The sequence below is a fragment of the Felis catus genome, chromosome B3 (assembly GCF_018350175.1).
Source record: "Felis catus isolate Fca126 chromosome B3, F.catus_Fca126_mat1.0, whole genome shotgun sequence".
Taxonomy (NCBI): Eukaryota; Metazoa; Chordata; class Mammalia; order Carnivora; family Felidae; genus Felis; species Felis catus.
In genome coordinates this window covers 61,166,038-61,184,686 of record NC_058373.1, presented here as the reverse complement: position 1 = coordinate 61,184,686, position 18,649 = coordinate 61,166,038, and the positions used below count along the sequence as shown (strand labels likewise).

Genomic DNA, 18,649 nt, shown 5'->3' with positions numbered 1-18,649 from the left:
ATCTCAGCACCATACTGGTCCCACCAATGCCACCCCTCTGGTTCAGCTGGCTACATTCCCATTGGGCTAAGAAAATAGCAGCTTCCAGGTGGTGAGTGCATCGATCCCTCCTGTGTGCTCTGCAAGCCCGGTCACCCTGAATCCTCACAAGCACCCTATGATGTGATTTTACTGGGTCCATTTTACAGATTAGAAAACAGGTTTGGAAAGGTTGACTCATTTGCCTAAGACCACAGAGTAGGAGCCAGAACCTAAACAGACATACTGATCTTGAGGCTCCCTTCTTAACCTCTTCTGTGCTCCATTCCTGAGGTCCCCTAGAATGGAACCTGTCCCACCCCCACCTTCCCTTAGAGAGGAGAGAATGGGAAGCATCCCCTGCTGCCCACCGTGTCTCCTTGGCTCACCTTGGCCAGCCTCGCTCGCTTGATGAGGTCGTTGAGTTTGCGCACGGCCGCCTTCTGCGGAAGGCTCTGGATGTCTCTGAAGAGGTCCTGGGCCTCGGCCTCGAAGAGCCGGCGGTTATCAGTGTTCTGTAGGGGCTGTGCCCAGAAAGAGCCGATGTAGACTCGAAGGACCTCGGGTGTGTTGATGACCTTGCCCAGGGACCACATGAGGGCCCCGTAGACGCGCATCAGCTGCTGCGTGTCCACTTGGTCGGCCTTGTTCAGTACCACGCGGATCTTGTCATCTTGGCCGCGGAAGGCCTTGATGGCCTCCGAGAACTCGTCTGAGATGTCCAGTTTGTGAGCATCGAAGAGCAGGATAATCCTGTCGACTCGCTCTGCAAACCACTGTAGGACCTGGCAGAAGTCATAGCCTAGGTGGAGAGAAGGGCACGTCAGTGTGGCCGACTGCTCAGAAGACGCATTTACTAGCAGAGCTGGGGACTCACTGGTTCTCTGGCAGCTGCCAAGGACAGAGCACTTCTTTCCAAGGAGGCAGTGGAGGCTCCATGGACTGAAAATCACTTCACATGAGTCCCCTGGGGCTGGATGCATTCAGGAGATAATGCTGAGGACCCTAGGAACCCTTCCCTGGGAAGAAACAGGAACTGAAAAGGTGCTCATGGGCACTTTGATTGGGCATCGCTTACTTCCTTATCTGTCATTTCATTTAGTCCCCACGAGTCTCTCATTTCACCTGGTACAGTCCTGGGGATGAATGGCAAATTTGATCAATGGCTCTGTAAAACCACAGGCCCTGGGTCAAAAGTTCTCCCTTCTACCAAAGTCTCACTTTTCTGAAAGAAGCAGAAATGGTGAAGGAAGAAAACCCGGGGGCCACTTGAGGTCTCATGGGGGGGTCTAGTAAGCACAACAAAAGAAGAATTATCTTCTCCTAAGTTTTTAAGAGTGTTAAGGAGGCCAAAGGTTGGCCTGCCCCAAACTTTGACCAGTATTTATCATTTGGACTATTTATATCTTAAGTAAGTTGTAAATGTTAAAAAAAAAAATCATGTCTCACAGCCATTGTGTGAAATGTCTTTTGCCAATTTCTTTTTAAAAATGGCTAGGCCCACAACAGACTCTGTTTAGTTCGGTGTGGCCATGTGCCAGTATACTCCAAATCGTGCAGCTACATAAACACTCCTCACAGGCCATGGTCAAGGCCTGTTTTGGGCATCTCCCTGGGGAGGCAGAGGCCCATGAAAAGCAAATAAGAGGAGACTAGTGCCACCAGGTTTATTTATTTATTTAAACAATTTTTTTTTTTAAATTTAACATTTATTTATTTTTGAGAGACAGAGAGAGACAGAGCTTGAGCAAGAGAGGGTCAGAGAGAGAGGGAGACACAAACTCCGAAGCAGTCTCCAGGCTCAGAGCTGTCAGCACAGAGCCTGACACGGGACTTGAACCCACGAACCGGGAGATCATGACCTGAGCCGAAGTCAGACGCTGAACTGACTGAGCCACCCAGGCGTCCTGACCAGGTTTATTTTTAATCTCAGTCTGATTAGCTGTGGACTCAGTCTCAGTGCAGCCCAGTTAAAGCCCAGATGGCAACTTTCCTGACTCCTATTTGTTGCTATCACCCCTTTTAATAGATTTTGAGAACTCCCAAACACACATAAAAGTCTCGAAAACAATATGATGAATGCTGATATACCCAACCCATAACTTTAATAAATTTTGACACTTGGCCTTGTTTGCTTCAGATACTTTAAAGAATTTAAGTCTACTTTATTTATATTACAAAATACTCATACAGCAGTGAGGATGAATTGGATTTTCACTTGTCAACACAGGCCAATCTCCAAAAGACTGGTGAGTAAAAAATCAGGTTTCAAAAGAATGTGTACAGTAGGATAACATTCACTTAAAATGTTAAAAAAACAAAGCAATACTCAAGAGCCAATGGATACATACTATACAAACATACAAAAATATTAATACCAAATTTGGGATACTGACCGACTCTGAGGGATCTGAGGTAGATAAGAATGTGTCTAGGGAATGATCTATTTTCAAAAATAAAGGGGGCCGATTGACTAAAGTTTCCATAAATTTGAAGAGCAGGTGTAAGGGGAGTAGTTGAAGGAAGAAAGGATTCAGACACAATTTTAATAAGGAAAACAAAACATTCAGAAATGCTGAAGCCCCCCGTAGACCCCTCCCCAAGCACATCCCCCAGAGGAAAGCACCGCCCTATATATGGTGTTTATCATCATTACACGTTTGTATATTTCCCGTTTGTGCTTTTCACTTCTCTGTCTTTCATGGTGGCACTCCCTGATTCCCTGGGGACAAGGAAGGCAAAGGTAATTGTCAGAATGTGGGCCAGAGTTTATTTTGATCACTATCAGTAGTCAGGTTAGAACAGAGGAAGATCAAAGACCTACTGAACGGGGTCACACTGTAGTATGTAAGGGTTCAGAGTCAAGATTTCACTCTGAGCTCTGTCCCTGCAGGGCCAGAACATAAGGCCTCCCAAAGTGGTTCTGTCATTTGAGACAGACTTGGGTGCCAGAGAGCCCCAAACCCCAGGTAGGAGACCCTCAGCAGGTGAATGATGATGCTATGCCCTGGTAGTCAGGTAAGATGTTTTGGAAGTGACCACTAGAAGGAGCTGCATGTGGACACTGGAGTGGATGCAAGTTGAGTTTTGCTGAACACCCTTCCTATTGGGAGGGGTGGGGTCCCCCGCGCATCACAGGAGCTGAAGGTGTGGCAGACAGTCCCTTGCCCCACTCGTTGGCAGTCTGTGGTACAGGCAGGTGATCTAGAACCGGAGAGTCATCTCCTTCCACCAGAGGGGGGTGTTAAATCTTGACAGAAGGATGCAAAGCCACAGGGAAAATGAGAATTTATTCATGGCAGAGGAGCTGAGTTGACAGTCCAGTGGTGGTGGATTCCTAAGCTAGTTTTCGAGACTAGCTCCCCGACGTACCCATTAACTCGGTGAACAACCTGATTTTCTGCAAATTTCCTTTTCTGCCTCAGGTAGCCAGAATTAGCTTCTTTGATTTGCTACCAAAAATCACGGCTGGTGCATAATTTTCTCCACACGTGAGTATTTCTGTTCAGAAATACTCTTACAATCAGTGCCAAGAGAGACTTGCCGCTCCCCTCACTGTCACCACTGGCACATGTGCGAATTCAGCCGTGGAGACACGCATCTCTTCCTCCAAGGACCCCCCGGATTGAGTGGCTGGCCTTGACATTACCACGGATTTAAAATTCCACCTAAATTTGGGCTCCTATAGTTATTTTAAATGTCTTTTTAAAAGACATCACCCCATGAAATAAGTCAGTCAGAGAAGGACAGATATTATATGTTTTCACTCATATATATGTGGATCTTGAGAAACTGAAGAGAAGACCATGGGGGAGGGGCGGAGTTACAGAGAGGGAGGAAGGCAAACCATAAGAGACTCTTAAATACAAACTGAGAACAAACTGAGGGCTAATGTGGGGAGTGGGGTAGAGGGGAAAGTGGGTGATGAGAAATGAGGAGGGCACTTGTTGGGATGAGCACTGGGTGTTGTATGTAAGCGATGAACCATGGGAATCTACCCCCAAAACCAAGAGCACACTTTACATACTGTATATTAGCCAATTTGGCAATAAATTATATTAAAAAAATATAAAGATAATCTTTATTTCGAAAAAAAGAAGAAGGCAAAAATCACACACACAAAATAAATAAGTCAAAGACATCATTCCAATACTTCATGGAAATAAAAAGTTAGTGGGAATAGAGCTGCCAGATGTAAGTTTACTGTAAGTGAAGCCATTACTCATCTTTGGAGGAATGGCTGCATGGCCACATTTTCTTGTTTTAAAGTAACAAGGAGAGAGGTGCCTGGGTGGCTCAGTCGGTTAAGTGTCCGACTTCAGCTCAGGTCATGATCTCATGGTTGGTGGGTTCAAGCCCCGCGTCGGGCTCTGTGCTGACATCTCAGAGCCTGGAGCCTGCTTCGGATTCTGTGTCTCCCTGTCCCTCTGCCCCTAGCTTGCTTGCACTCTCTCTCTCAAAAATAAATAAACATTAAAAAAATTAAAGTAATGAGGAAAACTTAAGGTACAGGTAGATAGAAATGTATTCTATTAGTCATCATGTAGGTGTAAAAGGATTATTCGTTACATATTAGGGAGTATAATCAAAGGTGAAGAAATCACTAAGTGTCTCAGACACTAAGTGTCACTAAGCAAAGAATTATCACAGCTGGGAGAGGTTGGTCAGCTCATTTTTCCTCCATACACACTTGTTAATATTATTTTACCATTTTAACCATTTTTAAGTGTACAATTTATTGGCATTAAGCACATTCACATTGCTGTGCAATCCCCGTCTCCAGAAGTCTTCATCTTCCCCAAATGAAACTAAGTACCCATTAAACATTAACTTCCCTTTCCTCCCTCCCCCCAGCCCTGGCAGCCACCATTCTATCTTGTCTTCATGAATTCGACTACTCTAGGTACCTCATATACCTGGAATCGTACGACATTTGTCTTTTTGTGACTGGCTTATTTCATTTAGCATAATGTCCTCAAGGTCCATCGCTGTTGTAGAATTTGTCAGAATTTCTCTCCTTTTTAAGGCTGAATAGGTCTTGCTCAATTATTCTTTGTGATTTAAGATAGGCACCAAGTACCTATCTACCAAAAAGTTCCAGCTGATTTTATTTTACTTTTTAAAAGTTTTCTATTATTTATTTTTACACTTATTTATTCTTGAGAGACAGAGTGTGAGTGGGGGAGGGGCAGAGAGAGAGGGAGACACAAAATCCGAAGCAGACTCCAGGCTCTGAGCTGTCCGCACTGAGCCCGACGCAGGGATCAAATCCACAAACAGTGAGATCATGACCTGAGCCTAAGTCAGATTCTTAACTGACTGAGCCACCCAAGAGCCCCATTCCAGCTGATTTTAAAGAAATGACTTCAAATTAATGATGTCATTTAATCTGCCCACTGAAGGAAAAGTGACTCAGAAGGATCTATAGATCGATTCTCAAGATGTGCTCTTGTATTAGATTCATATAAGGCGCTTGCCAAAGTTTAGACTTGTAGACCCCTCCCTAAAAGCACAGAATCGGAATCCCTGAGGCTGGACTTGGTGATGTACGTTGTGCAAACCCTCCAGATGACTGCCATGTTTGGCGGTTTCAGGACTGAGTACCAAGGCATGGGATGGTACAGCTATGTCTACATTATTGTTGGTCAGCAAAACACATTTAAAGTAGTTTCTTTTTATTCCAAAAAGGTACCAATAGATGGTTAGATGGTGCATCACAGAATTGAGGAAACATGGAATTTAAATCTGCTTATTTGAAGATGGATTTTTAAATTAAAAAAAATTTTTTTTAATGTTTTTATTTATTTTTGAGAGACAGAGTGTGAGCGGGGGAGGAGCAGAGAGAAAGACACAGAATCTGAAGAGGCTCCAGGCTCTGAGCCGTCAGCACAGAGCCCGACATGGGGCTCAAACTCACAAGCCATGAGATCACGACCTGAGCTGAAGTCAGATGCTCAACCGACTGAGCCACCCAGGCGCCCCTAACATGGATTTTTAGATTTAGGAAAGTTATCCTGTCTTTGCTCACACTGGACCTTAGTCCCGGTGAGCCCTTCCCCTCTGGCTTAGGATCTAGAAATCTAGCCTAAATCCTTATCATCCTTCAAATACACCTGGCCAAACCTTGATTCAGTTCCATGCTACTTAACTTCCTTAAGCTCCAATTCTCTCATCTGTAAAACCGAGCTGTTGAGTAATTATATGAGAAAATGCTCTTAATGTGCTCAGTATGATGTTGGGACTTTTGTAAACTCTCAGTAAATATAAGCTTTTATTATTGTTTCTGTGCCCTCCCCCAGCCCCAACCCCTGCTTTAGGTGAACTCAATTGCTTCCTCATCTGAGCTCCCTGAACCTCTTGCGTACACTTTATAATCAGATGGATGTATGGGTCTCTCTCATAGCATCATAAATTCTTTAGCCGCAGGGGCCATGTCTTCCTCATGGTCGCACAAGACATGGTTAAGAGTATGGGCTTTGTACTGGCCTTACTCTTTTTCAAAACTTAAAAAAATTGAGATATAATTGACATATAACATCATCTTATATTAGTTTCAGGTGTCCTGAGAAATCTCCTGACAAAGTGCTTCCAATTAAAAACAGTAACAACAACAATAAATCCTGAGTCAAAAGCAGTTCATAGGAAACAAAGGGAAGGCAGTGGTCAGATTTTTTTCTTTTACTGTCATTCACTTAGGATAAAAGATTTTTGAGGCTCTCCTTCCTAACCTGTTCTTATCTTCCAGTGGGGGAAAGATCTAGGCACCAGCAAAGAATATGGAAAGAACCAAACAAACAACTGCAGTGAAATTTCCTGATGATAGTATATATATGGATTTCCTCATTCTATAATTTCTAAGAGAATATTATGTGCTTATACGCATGATTTTCTATTACCAAATCATTACTCAGAAACTTAAAAAAATAACCTATGGTTTTGTTGACTGAACTTGTGAGAGTACAAGTTATTTAAGATAGACAAGTCAATACATCATTAATGATAGGAAACTCTATGATCAATTTGTAAAGAGGGCCATGCATATTTCTGCTTTAACTGTAAGTATAAGAGTGATCACAGTTGGAAAGTTGTAGATAATAATAATAATAATGGGTAGTGCTAATAATATGCTTACTAAGGCACTGTTCTCATCAGTATACATATATGCATTTACTTAATCTTCACATAAGTCTAGGGTAGGCACTATGACTATATTCATCAAGATTATTGTTTTTGCAAATACATATTTCTATACTATGTAAAGTTAATGCAAATTAAACACAATTAGCAACAAGGTGGTAACTAGGTGATGGATGTGTTAATTAGCTTAGTTGTAGTTAATCGTTTCCTATATATGTACATTAAACCATCATATTGTACATCTTAAATAAATACAGTTTTTGTTTGTCAATTATGCCTCAACGAAGCTGGAAAAAAAGAAAAAAGTACAGGCTTTGGACTCAGCTGCCTGGGGTCTAATCCTGGCTCCATCACTTACTAGTTTTGTGAGTTTGGGCAAGTTACTTAACCTCTCTGTGCTTCATTTCCTCATCTGTAAAAATGGGGCTAATAATGGCATCCACATACCTCATGGGGCTTTGAAGTTAACATACTAGAGACATTTAGAATCATTCTGACATCTAGAAAGCTCTCCAAAAGCTTTCAAGTTATCTACTGTTTTGTTGTTTTTTTTAAAAATTTTTTTTAACGTTTATTTACTTTTGAGACAGAGAGAGACAGAGCATGAATGAGGGAGGGTCAGAGAGAGAGAGGGAGACACAGAATCCGAAACAGGCTCCAGGTTCTGAGCTGTCAGCACAGAGCCCGATGCGGGGCTCGAACTCACGAACCGTGAGATCATGACCTGAGCCGAAGTCGGACGCTTAACCGACTGAGCCACCCAGGCGCCCCTCTACTGGTTATTTAAAAGACCTTTGTAACAGGTGCATGGTGGGAGCATAATAAATGTTGAAGGATGCCTGGTTGGGACAAAGCATAGTCTTCAGCCATGGAGAAAACACAATTAATTAGGGGAAAGGTGACAGGGCAATGATGCTTGAGCCAAGTGAAAGAATCAGTGTTCAGAAGACAGCTAATGAAAGACACAACTGAGCACAGAACTGCCCACATTTTGTAGAGCTGCTGGACCCTCAAAGATCCAGAGGCCTTTCTTTTCTTGTTTGTGAAACAGATGGAGTTCTACCAGTTGGTCCTAAAGGCCCTGAGTTGCTCCTAAAATAAAGCTATGATTCTAATCACAGACACTCCCTGGCTTACAAAAGTCCTGTGCGTAGCCAGACTGGCTGGGATAACCAGAGCATACACTGGACCCAGTGGGGGGAGAGTAATGAATTTTCGCGAAGATTCTGTTACAGAGGGTGGTCAGGTCGCTATCATCACTAGAGTTCAGCCACACTATGCTAAGGGGGTCTGGGAAAGAGCTACCACTTAAAACAAAGTTGGAAACCAGTGGCCTTGAGACTGAACAAAGCCCTCGGCTCTATTTTGTTTGGCCTACATGGTGTCTTTACTTTTGGAGTTGACTGTTTTTGGTCCAGACACGCACTGTTATTTTTTACAGATAGCCCATTCCACCTGGCACCCACTTCTGAGTGGAAATACCACAGCTCTGACTCAGACCAACCTTTGCCTCTGAAAAATCACCCCCAGCTCCTGGGCTCCTGAGAGGGTCTTATAGCTCTCCAGAGAACTGTACCATCTGAGGTCACAGGTGTTTCCCCCACTGGGCTGTGATCACCCAAGGGTCGGGGCCCTTTTACCCTGCTCTCTACAGTACCAAGACAGTGCTCACCAAGACCAGCCCTCAGCAAATGCTTCCTGAAGGACTGTTTTCTGTGGAAAACTCTTGCAAATTCCCCAAACTGGCTTTAAACAACCTTTTGGGACACCTCTCTCTCTGGAACTTAGAAGTGCAATAAACATTTTGAAATTTAACAATACATTTTAAATGAAAAGTCAAAAGTGGATCAACTAATAATGATCAAGTGCCCAGGATGTGCTTGGAATGGTTGCTGAGGGACATATGTCTGTAGAACAAAGGCTGCTAGCTTTATATATAATAGCCCCAAACTGGAAACAATCCAAATGTCCCTCAGCAGGTGAACGGATAAACTGTACAGTGGAATACCGCCCAGCAATAAAAGGAATGAGCTACTGACACACAGCCGCTCGGGTGAATCTCAGAAACACCATGCTGAGTGAGAGAAGCCAGACGCTAAAGAATACACACTGATAGGAAATTCTAGAGCAGGCAGAGCCAAGCTGCAGTGACTGGGAGCACATCAGTGGTTGCCTCTGGCTGAGGGCGGCTGGGACTGACTGCAAAGCGGCACAGACAAAGAAGAACTTCTCAGGGGGATGGAAAGTTTCTATTCCTTGATGATGGCAGTGGTTACACGGGTGTGCATTGGTCAAAACTCACCAAACTGTACAATCAAAATGAGTGCATTATTATGTTATACTTCAATCAAACTGACATAAATAAATGCATAAGAAAGGAAGGGAAGGAAGAGAGAACAAATTCAAGACTGCTAAACTTATTTAAAGATACACATCTCCACAAACTGCTGAATGGACAAGGAAGTTGAAATCTGTTCATCGAGGGGACTGCACAGTGCAGCTTGCTGAGCATAGAGTTGAATTTAACTAAAGCAGGAGCCCTATTCTTTGGTTGAAATAAGTCTTCACCAAAGAGGTTATTGTAAAATTTGGCTCATCCACTGGAACTTTGAGAATTGTGTAATTTCACAAGTGTCCTACCTTCTGGCCAAGGTGATAAGAAAGTTTCTCACAGTGATGGGTCAGGGATGAGAATCCGTTCCAGCTAGGTAGAATGCAGCAGACCCTGGGATACATTCAAACGTGTGTGTGTGTGTGTGTGTGTGTGTGTGTGTGTGTGTGTGCATGTGGGGGTAGTGCATGTATGTGTGTATTAATGAGTATGTATGGAGGGCACAGGAATCAATATCATAACAGACTTGTCCCATGGTGCTCAATGTATTTTTAACATTTATTCATTCAATTATAGACATTTCAATTCTATAAGACTTTTTTTAATGTTTATATTGATTTTTGAGAGCAAGTGGGGGAGGGGCAGAGAAAGCAGGAGACGGAGAATCTGCAGCAGGCTCCATGCTGTCAGCACAGAACCCAATGTTTGAGCACAGCTCGAACTCATGAACTGTGAGATCATGACCTGAGTTGAAATCAAGAGTTGTACGCTTAACTAACCGAGCCACCCAGGCGCCCCATCAATTCTATAAGACCTTCTAATGGAACTTTTATTCATCTAGAACAAAACAAGAGATGTCATCAATCCAACTGGTTAAAAATGTAGTTTCTATTTGCAAAGGGACCCACAAGCTATATAGCTGAGAAAGAGAATTTGTCCTGTGGAAGATCCCAGCTTGGCATCCTGGCTCCACGTTCTGGGAACAAAAGGAGGGGGCAGGAAGGAAGGGGCCACTTCTATCCAATCAGGGGCTTCCATCACAGCCCCCATGGAAACCATGGTCTCCATCTGAAGGCACCCACCAGGAAATGACACCTGAGATTAGAACAGTTGCCCCCTGGCTCAGGTAAATATAGGGCGGGGGCCCTGAGAAAACAAATTTGGCAGTCTGTTTTTAATAGAACAGGAAAAAAAAAATGCTTAAGTTCCTTCCCAGAGCCAAGTTGCTAATTACATGAGTTTTAAACAAGATGTGTGTCAATAAAAGGACGCAAGATAATGCAGGACAGCCAGAACTGAGGCCAGGTTCCTCCTGCCCATGCCCCTGGCCCCATTCTTGGGGTGGGCAAGGCCACTTGCCCAGTTGGACATGGCCCAAGACTCTGCTCAGACCTCTCCTCTTTGGCGGGGCACTGGCCTGCCCCTTGTAGACCTAGCAGCTCCTGTCAAATGCCAGGTCCCTCATATCCCTACTGCAGCTGTTACTGGGCTGATTTGTTTGTGTAACACTAGCCTCTCTCCCAGAAATCCCTTAGGTGTCATATCCATCTTTGTGTCCCTCCAGCACTTAGTCGATTGTCCAGCACAGACTGTCCACACAGCCATTGTCAATGTGCCGGTGGTGCCTCTTAACTGTAGTTCTTGTCCCCGGGATCCTTCCTTTCCAATCTCGTCCTCACATGATTCCCATCCCTTCTCAGAACTCAGAGACAATCTCCAAAACTTTGGGTGCCCTGATTCCTTCTAGAGCAAATGTTTACAAATTCTCCATGACTAGTCACCACATTACCCCTCCAGCCTTTTCTCAGGGGCTCTTGCTAAACCTCACCCTCCTCTCCCCATAAACCACACTGGGCTCTTTGCTGTTCTCCAAAAACATTCTGCAGCCCCCTGCCTTTGCACCTTTGCCCAGACTTTCTTTAGCTCCAAATGCCCTGCCCCTTCTCCATCTCCAGCTACCCATCCCTCTGGGACACCTCTCACCTGAGTAGAATGGATCCTCTCTCCCCATTTCTTCCTGAGAAGATATGTGTTCTGCCGCAGCCCATCCACTACACTAAATTATTAGCATCCTGAGAGCAGGGGCCAAGTCTTAATCATGCTTGGAACCCAAAAGCCCACCACAGGATACTTTGTACTATCTAAATCAGGTTCCCTGCGACGTATTCTTATAGCACCAATGATTTTTCTTTCATAACCCTTACACTTTCCAATGATATATTTATTTGGTGATTATAAGACAGAAAGTCTATGAGGGCAGAGACTCTCTCATTCCATTCACCACTGTATACCCAGTACTCAGTACCTACAATTGAATGTAGTAGGTATTCAAGAAATTTGGTTTATTCCTCAAAAACTGAAAAACAGAACTACCATATGATCTAGCAATCCCACTTCTGGGGATTCAGAAGAATTAAATTCAAAAGAATTTAAATCAAGATCTCAAAGAGATATTAGCATTCCCATGTTTATTGTGGTACTATTCATAATAGCCAAGATATGGAAACAACCTTAATGTCCTTTGGCAGACGAACAGATAACAAAAATGTGGTTTATACATACAACAGAATATTATGCGGCTTTAAAAAGGGAGATTCTGCAACATGGATGGAGCTGGAAGACATTACACTAAGTGAGATAAGTCACTCACAGAAGGACAGATACTGCATGATTTTGTTTACATCAGGAATCTAAAATAACCAAACTTGGGGCACCTGGGTGGCTCAACTGGGTAAGTGTCCAACCTTGGCTCAGGTCACAACCTCATCGTTTCTGAGTTCGAACCCTGCATTGGGCTCTGTGCTCACAGCTCAGAGCCTAGAGCCTGCTTCAGATTCTGTGTTTCCCTCCCTCGCTCCCTGCTCCTCCACTGCTCGCTCTCTCTCTTTCAAAAATAAATAATAATAATAAAAACATTTAAAATAACCAAACTTGGGGCACCTGGGTGGCTTAGTCGGTTGAGCGTCCAACTTCGGTTCAGGTCATGATCTCACAGTTTGTGAGTTTGAGCCCTGCATTGGTCTCTGGGCTGACAGCTCAGAGCCTGGAGCCTGCTTTGGGTTCTGTGTCTCCCTCTCACTCTGCCCTTCCCCTGCTCATGCTCTGTCTCTCTCTCTCTCTCTCTCAAAAATAAACACTGAAAAAAAATTTTTTTAAATAACCAAACTCATATAATCATAGAGTGGAATGGTGGTTGCCAGGGGCACGGTGCAGGGGAGGGGGATGGGACGTTCTTAATCAAGGGGCACAAAGTTTCAGTTAAGTAAGAGGAGTAAGTTCAAGAGATCTGCTGTATAAGATGTGCCCAGAGTAGGGGCGCCTGGGTGGCGCAGTCGGTTAAGCGTCCGACTTCAGCCAGGTCACGATCTCGTGGTCCGTGAGTTCGAGCCCCGGTTCTGTGTCTCCCTCTCTCTCTGCCCCTCCCCCATTCATGCTCTGTCTCTCTCTGTCCCAGAAAAAAAAAAAAAAAAAAAAAAAAAAAGATGTGCCCAGAGTTAACAATACTGTACTGAACGCTCAAAATTTAAGAGGGTGGATTGCATTTTAACATTATACATATATACACATACATACATACATACATACATAAAATATGAAACAGTAAAATAAATCTGATTAACAAAGTGAATTAACTTGAATGAGAAGTGTAACTGATTTTTAGCACATTAGAGGGTTTAGTTGCTTAAATAGTTCTGTGGGTTTCTAAAAAAAGAGCTGTTACTAATTGTAGGAAGTACAAATCATCTCAAAATAAACATCAGATATCTGGGATCGCTCAGGTATTAAATATATATTTTCAAAAATAGTCACTGTTAACAATAGCAGCCACTTCAGTTAAACATGTGCAAGGAGTCCTTGTATCATTTCCAGGCTGAGTTTACTCTGCAACTGGAAAAGGCTGTTTCTGAAAATGTGATTGGGGGTAGGTACAGAATGATAGCAAAACATTAAAGACGGCAGTCAATATGACTGAACTCTCTCAATATTCCTGCACTGCCCCGAGAGCTTTCTATTAGCACACTCTCCATAATCCTCACAATAACCCCATGAAACAGGTGCTATTATTGTCCCCCTTTTACAGGTGAGGATACAGAGAATCAGAGAGGTTAAATAACTTACCCAGAGTCACACAGCTATTTCCTAAGAGCCATGTTTCAAACCCAGGCACTTGTATCCCACAGCCTGTGCTTTTATCCATGAGCCCAACGTGGGGCTCAAACTCATGAACTGCAGGATGGTGATCTGAGCCGAAGTCAGACGCTTCACTGACTGAACCACTGAGGCTCCCCCTTTGTGATATTTTTAAAAGTAGTTTTATAAGTGTTCTACAATAAATATATATTATTTTTGTAATAGGAATAAGCATACTGTAAAAATTATTCATCCATATGTGACTCGGATAACAATATTACTAAGGAAGGTTTTCCTTTTCTTCTATAATGGCGTTTCTACCTAGGGTCTGGATTTCTAGCCTTTTCCAGCCTATCACCATCTCAAGAAGGCCTGTGGGGGCGGGGCGCCTGGGTGGCGCAGTCGGTTAAGCGTCCGACTTCAGCCAGGTCACGATCTCGCGGTCCGTGAGTTCGAGCCCCGCATCGGGCTCTGGGCTGATGGCTCGGAACCTGGAGCCTGTTTCCGATTCTGTGTCTCCCTCTCTCTCTGCCCCTCCCCCGTTCATGCTCTGTCTCTCTCTGTCCCAAAAATAAATAAAAAACATTGAAAAAAAAAATTAAAAAAAAAAAAAAAAAAAAAGAAGGCCTGTGGGTGAAGTGGTAGTACCTTTGCCACTACACATAACCTCCGGGGGAAGAGGCAGTCCTCCATCAGCTGCACTTGCCTGAGCCATGGAAACAAGCTGGTAAGGAGAGGAGTCACAGACACTTTGCTCTTGCTGGCCTCTCTACTTCCTTTCACCCCTAGCCAGCTCTCCCCACAAAGCTGATCAGATGTGCAAGTGGTTTGGGGGTAAATAGGGGCGGGGAAGGGGTCGGCAGTGAGTGGGGGTCCAGGCTCCCGCTGGGGGTGGGGAGGGGCTGATACTAAACCCTGTCCTGGAGAACCAACAAGATAGCCAGAGAAGAGAAACAGACAAACTCCGTGGCCTCCATATCTGCACACACTGTGGAAGTTCAAAGAGTGTTCACCTCCAAGTGTTCAGCTGGTAGTGGCCACCTCTGAGAGACTATAACTGGCTACAAGAAGATCCCTGTGGTTACAGAGCTCCCTGTTTCCCTGTGCCTGGCCTGAGGGGGTTTGGCCACTGAACATTCCACAGTTTAAATAAAACCAAGGACCAAATCTGTCCTTGGATGGGCTTGGTGTTGTTTATTTTCTATTTCCTCCCCCAACTCCTTCTTCCTTTGGAATTTAGTCCAAAACTCTGTGAACTAACTTATCAGGGTCTGTTTCCTCCTAAAATAAACAAGCTAACCTCATAGCCTGTCTCTTTTTCCTCTGGGGATGTTGTAAAGATAACGATGGGACAGATGGGGGCCATGTGACCCTGAAGCTCCTTACATCAAGGATCACACCATAGGGCAGACAGGTGGGGAATGGAGAAAGGTTCCATTTGAGTATTGGGCCTGATGAATGCTGTGGCATCTGGTCATGTGACCAAGTCAAAGGGAAAATTGGGTTTCATATCTTGTTTTCCTTATCAGGCTAAAAGTTAGGTTAAGAAGCAGGTCCATTTAAAGAGGAATGAGCCCTGGAAAAAGACAGCAACATTATGAGGCATTTTAGGCTCTCTGCTACAGAGACAATTTGCTGAAAATTGACCAAAAAAATCCTACAAGTTCTGGAGCCTGGTTCAGCCATTTCACTTTGCTGGGCCTCAGTTTCTACATATATCAGATGGGTTAGTTGATCAGTAAGAATTCTTTCCAGATCTTAAGTTAACTATACTAGGTATCAGCTAGTTACATTACCAGCATAAGAATGTAAAACCACTCAGGTGGCTATAGGAATACTCAGTGACTACATCTAATGATAAAATTATCATTAATTATCAAAATAATCATTAATTAAAAACTTGTTACTTGTTAATTTGGCACCCAACTGCAAACAACTCTAGGCTGGAAGAAATTACCAGAGGAAAAGTCACAGAATTGGAGGCATTCAAGAATGCTTAAGAGATCATCAGATCCAACCTTCTAATAATACAAGTAAGAGAATCCAGGAATCAAGTGTCACACCCATGGAGACTGCCCATTCCTCATTTTCCAATGGAGGCAAAATGCCAGTAAGACACATTCTCCACCCACGCGTGATGAGGCTAAATATTTACAAACACAGCTCCTACCTCGACAATATATCTTGTCATTTCATGGTTCAGAAGGGCAAAAAGACAATATTTCTTCAAGCTACCGTTTTCTAAAGAGAAATGTTAAACCAAGAATATGACAACTGGTGGGGTCAACAAACAGTTGCAAGCCACTTCTGACCCTCGATACCCTGCCCTGCCCTTTTCCTCCTTTTAAACAATTCCAGTGTTGCGTGAGTGTTCTGTGAGCATTTGGACAACAGCCAGTCATGAAGGCCAGTGCCAGCAGCTAAGTTATCAGCTAACCTGCTCCTAAAGCCAAACTACCCAGAGGTAGTTATTTCTGGGTTTATGTCACAGATAGAAAGACAGATCAAGTCAGTGGGGACCATATTAATCCACACTGGGTTCTTTACTTAAAAAATGGCTCAATTATTTTATTAAATAAAAGTACACGTAGTTATCCAATGCTGTTTCAAAATGGTCAAATGCCTCCAGAAAGGAAACACCTTGAAAATATTTGTAAATATGCAAAGGTGCTCAACCACACTGATAATAAGAATGAAAATTAGAATTATAATGAGATACCATTTACCTATTAGCTAACGCAAAGATAAAGGGAAGATAAGGGGAGGGGAATCAGTAATGCCCTGAGTTGGGGAGGGTGTGTGGTGTAAACAGGCACTTTTGTATCGTTGGTGGGAATGTGAAGAGGTACATCTTCTAGACAAGGCATTTTGTCAGCAGCTAACACAGTAAAAAGACCACAGTTCCTTTTGACTCAGCAATTTCACTACTAGAAGTGCATCTATTTTTTTTTTCAATTGAAGTATAATTGACATGACATTGAAGTATAATTGACATTATGTTAGTTTCAGGTATACAACATAGTGATTTGACAATTCCATACAGTACTTTTAACCTCTGTGACTTATTTTATTTTTAAAGGTTTATTTATTTTTGAGAGAGAGAGAACATACGTGTATGTGCAGAGGAGGGGCAGAGAGAGAGGGACAGAGGATCTGAAGCGGGCTCTTCGCTGACAGCAGAGAGCCCGATGTGGGACTTAGACTCAAGAACCATGAGATCGTGACCTGAGCCGAAGTCAGATGCTCAAAGGACTGAGCCACCCAGGTGCCCAGTTTTTAGAACTGGAAGTGTGTACCTCTTAATTCCCTTTATCAATTCACCCATATCCCACCCACATTCCCTCTGGCAACCAGTTTGTTCTCTGTACTTAAGAGTCTGTTTGTTTTTTGTTTGTTTTACATCATATAGTTCCATTTGCACCCTACTGTGCAAGCTATATATTTGCACTGTGTGCAAAACTATATTCTACAGCACTGTTAGTAACAAACTGCCAATGATCAGAAATGGTCTGGATGCCATCCGTCAAGAGGATACCAGCTGTTAATTTGGGCACATCTACACGATGGACAAAAGCAGCAGCTCTAAGGTCCTGACACAGACGCACTCCAAGATTTACTGCTAAGTGGAAAATTCTTGGTGCAGAGCAGCGTGCAAGACTCTCCTGCTCTGGGAGGAACCCCGAGACACTGCTGGCAGAGTTTGCTCTGGAAGAGGAACTGGGGGTGTGGCTGGGACACTCTTCACCATCTAACTTCCTGAAACTTGAATTTTTCATCTCAAATATGTACACACATTGTGCAACGTGGCGCTATACTGAAGAAGACGACAGAAAGGTGAAATGCTGAATGATGGTCTGATTTGCACTTTACTTTGTGATTTGGATTCAAGCAGGAGGTGGTTTTGTGAAAGAGGCTAAAATAATCCTGGCGAAGTGGAGGTTTCTAGAGGAAACTATGTCATGGAGCGTGTGAGAAATATCCCCAGACACCAGAAAGAAGATTATGGAGAAAAGAATTGGAAAAGTGACAAGAGCCGGGGCCCTTGGCCACAAAAGGACGCCTCGTCCAGGTCACTGTCTTCAGCAGGTTTTCCCAGCTCCCTTCCTCGACTGCCTTCCCCTGGCATTCTTTCCACAGGACTATTGTCAAGTTCACATATTTCCTTTCTCGTTCCCTCTCCGTTTTGGGTTTCCTGGAAAAGCAAGGTCCTTGCCGGACTGAGTCCCAGTACCTGCCACTATCAGCTCTCCCTGGGAAAACGTCGGAGCATGTGGCGGAGCTAACTTGCACGCTCCGTCCATCTATTCTGGGACCGCCCAATTAATTCCATGAAGCGAACAAAGCTAAACCACTGCCGAATGGTTAATAGTTGTTATGTCACTTTATCCTCAAACAGCCCTGGGAGGGAGAATTTGGTCCCTTTATAAAAGCATGAACTGAGGATCCCACAGTCAAGTGGGGTGCCAGGATTTGAACTGAGGTCAGCCTCCGCCAGGGCCCACAGAGAGCTTGCCTGCATCACACCGCCTCCCTCTCTGCTTCCCTGGGAAACAAAAATGCCCCTATTTTCAGCATGCGTCTACATCCACTGGCTCAACACGCCTAGCCGCCTAGTGCCAGTGCGTGAGACCTGACTTCCGGCCACACTCTGGGGCCTCTCGCACAATACATGCTTCATTACTAAAGTCTGTGGAACACTTAGGTATTTACACCAATTATTCAGACCCTCACAAGATCTAACTCTGTGAAGAAAGTATGTTTCTTCCCATTTTACAGAGGAGGAGACTGAGGCTCACAGAGGTGGAATAACTTGCCCAGGTCACCCAGCTGGTAAGTGGAAGTGCCAAGGGAAGTGGAAAAACGTCACAGGCCAGTGTTGCTCCTCACTATGCAGCTCCACCTTCACCTATAATCCTGCATTTTCTCATTTAAAAATTTTTTAAAAAATATTTATTTTTGAGAGAGAGAGAGAGGGAGAGAGACAGACAGTGTGTGAGCAGAGGAGAGGCAGAGAGAGAGGGAGACACAGAA

General features: G+C 43.9%; 1 protein-coding gene across 1 annotated transcript in view; it reads right to left on the bottom strand.

The window, feature by feature from the left end:
- EHD4 (EH domain containing 4) overlaps positions 1-18,649 on the bottom strand; it is an 87,912-nt gene that overhangs the window by 22,477 nt on the left and 46,786 nt on the right. Inside the window, exon 4 of the mRNA XM_003987252.6 lies at positions 408-820. Within this exon, the coding sequence (XP_003987301.1) occupies positions 408-820 (413 nt within the window). The remainder of the gene's footprint in view (positions 1-407; positions 821-18,649) is intronic.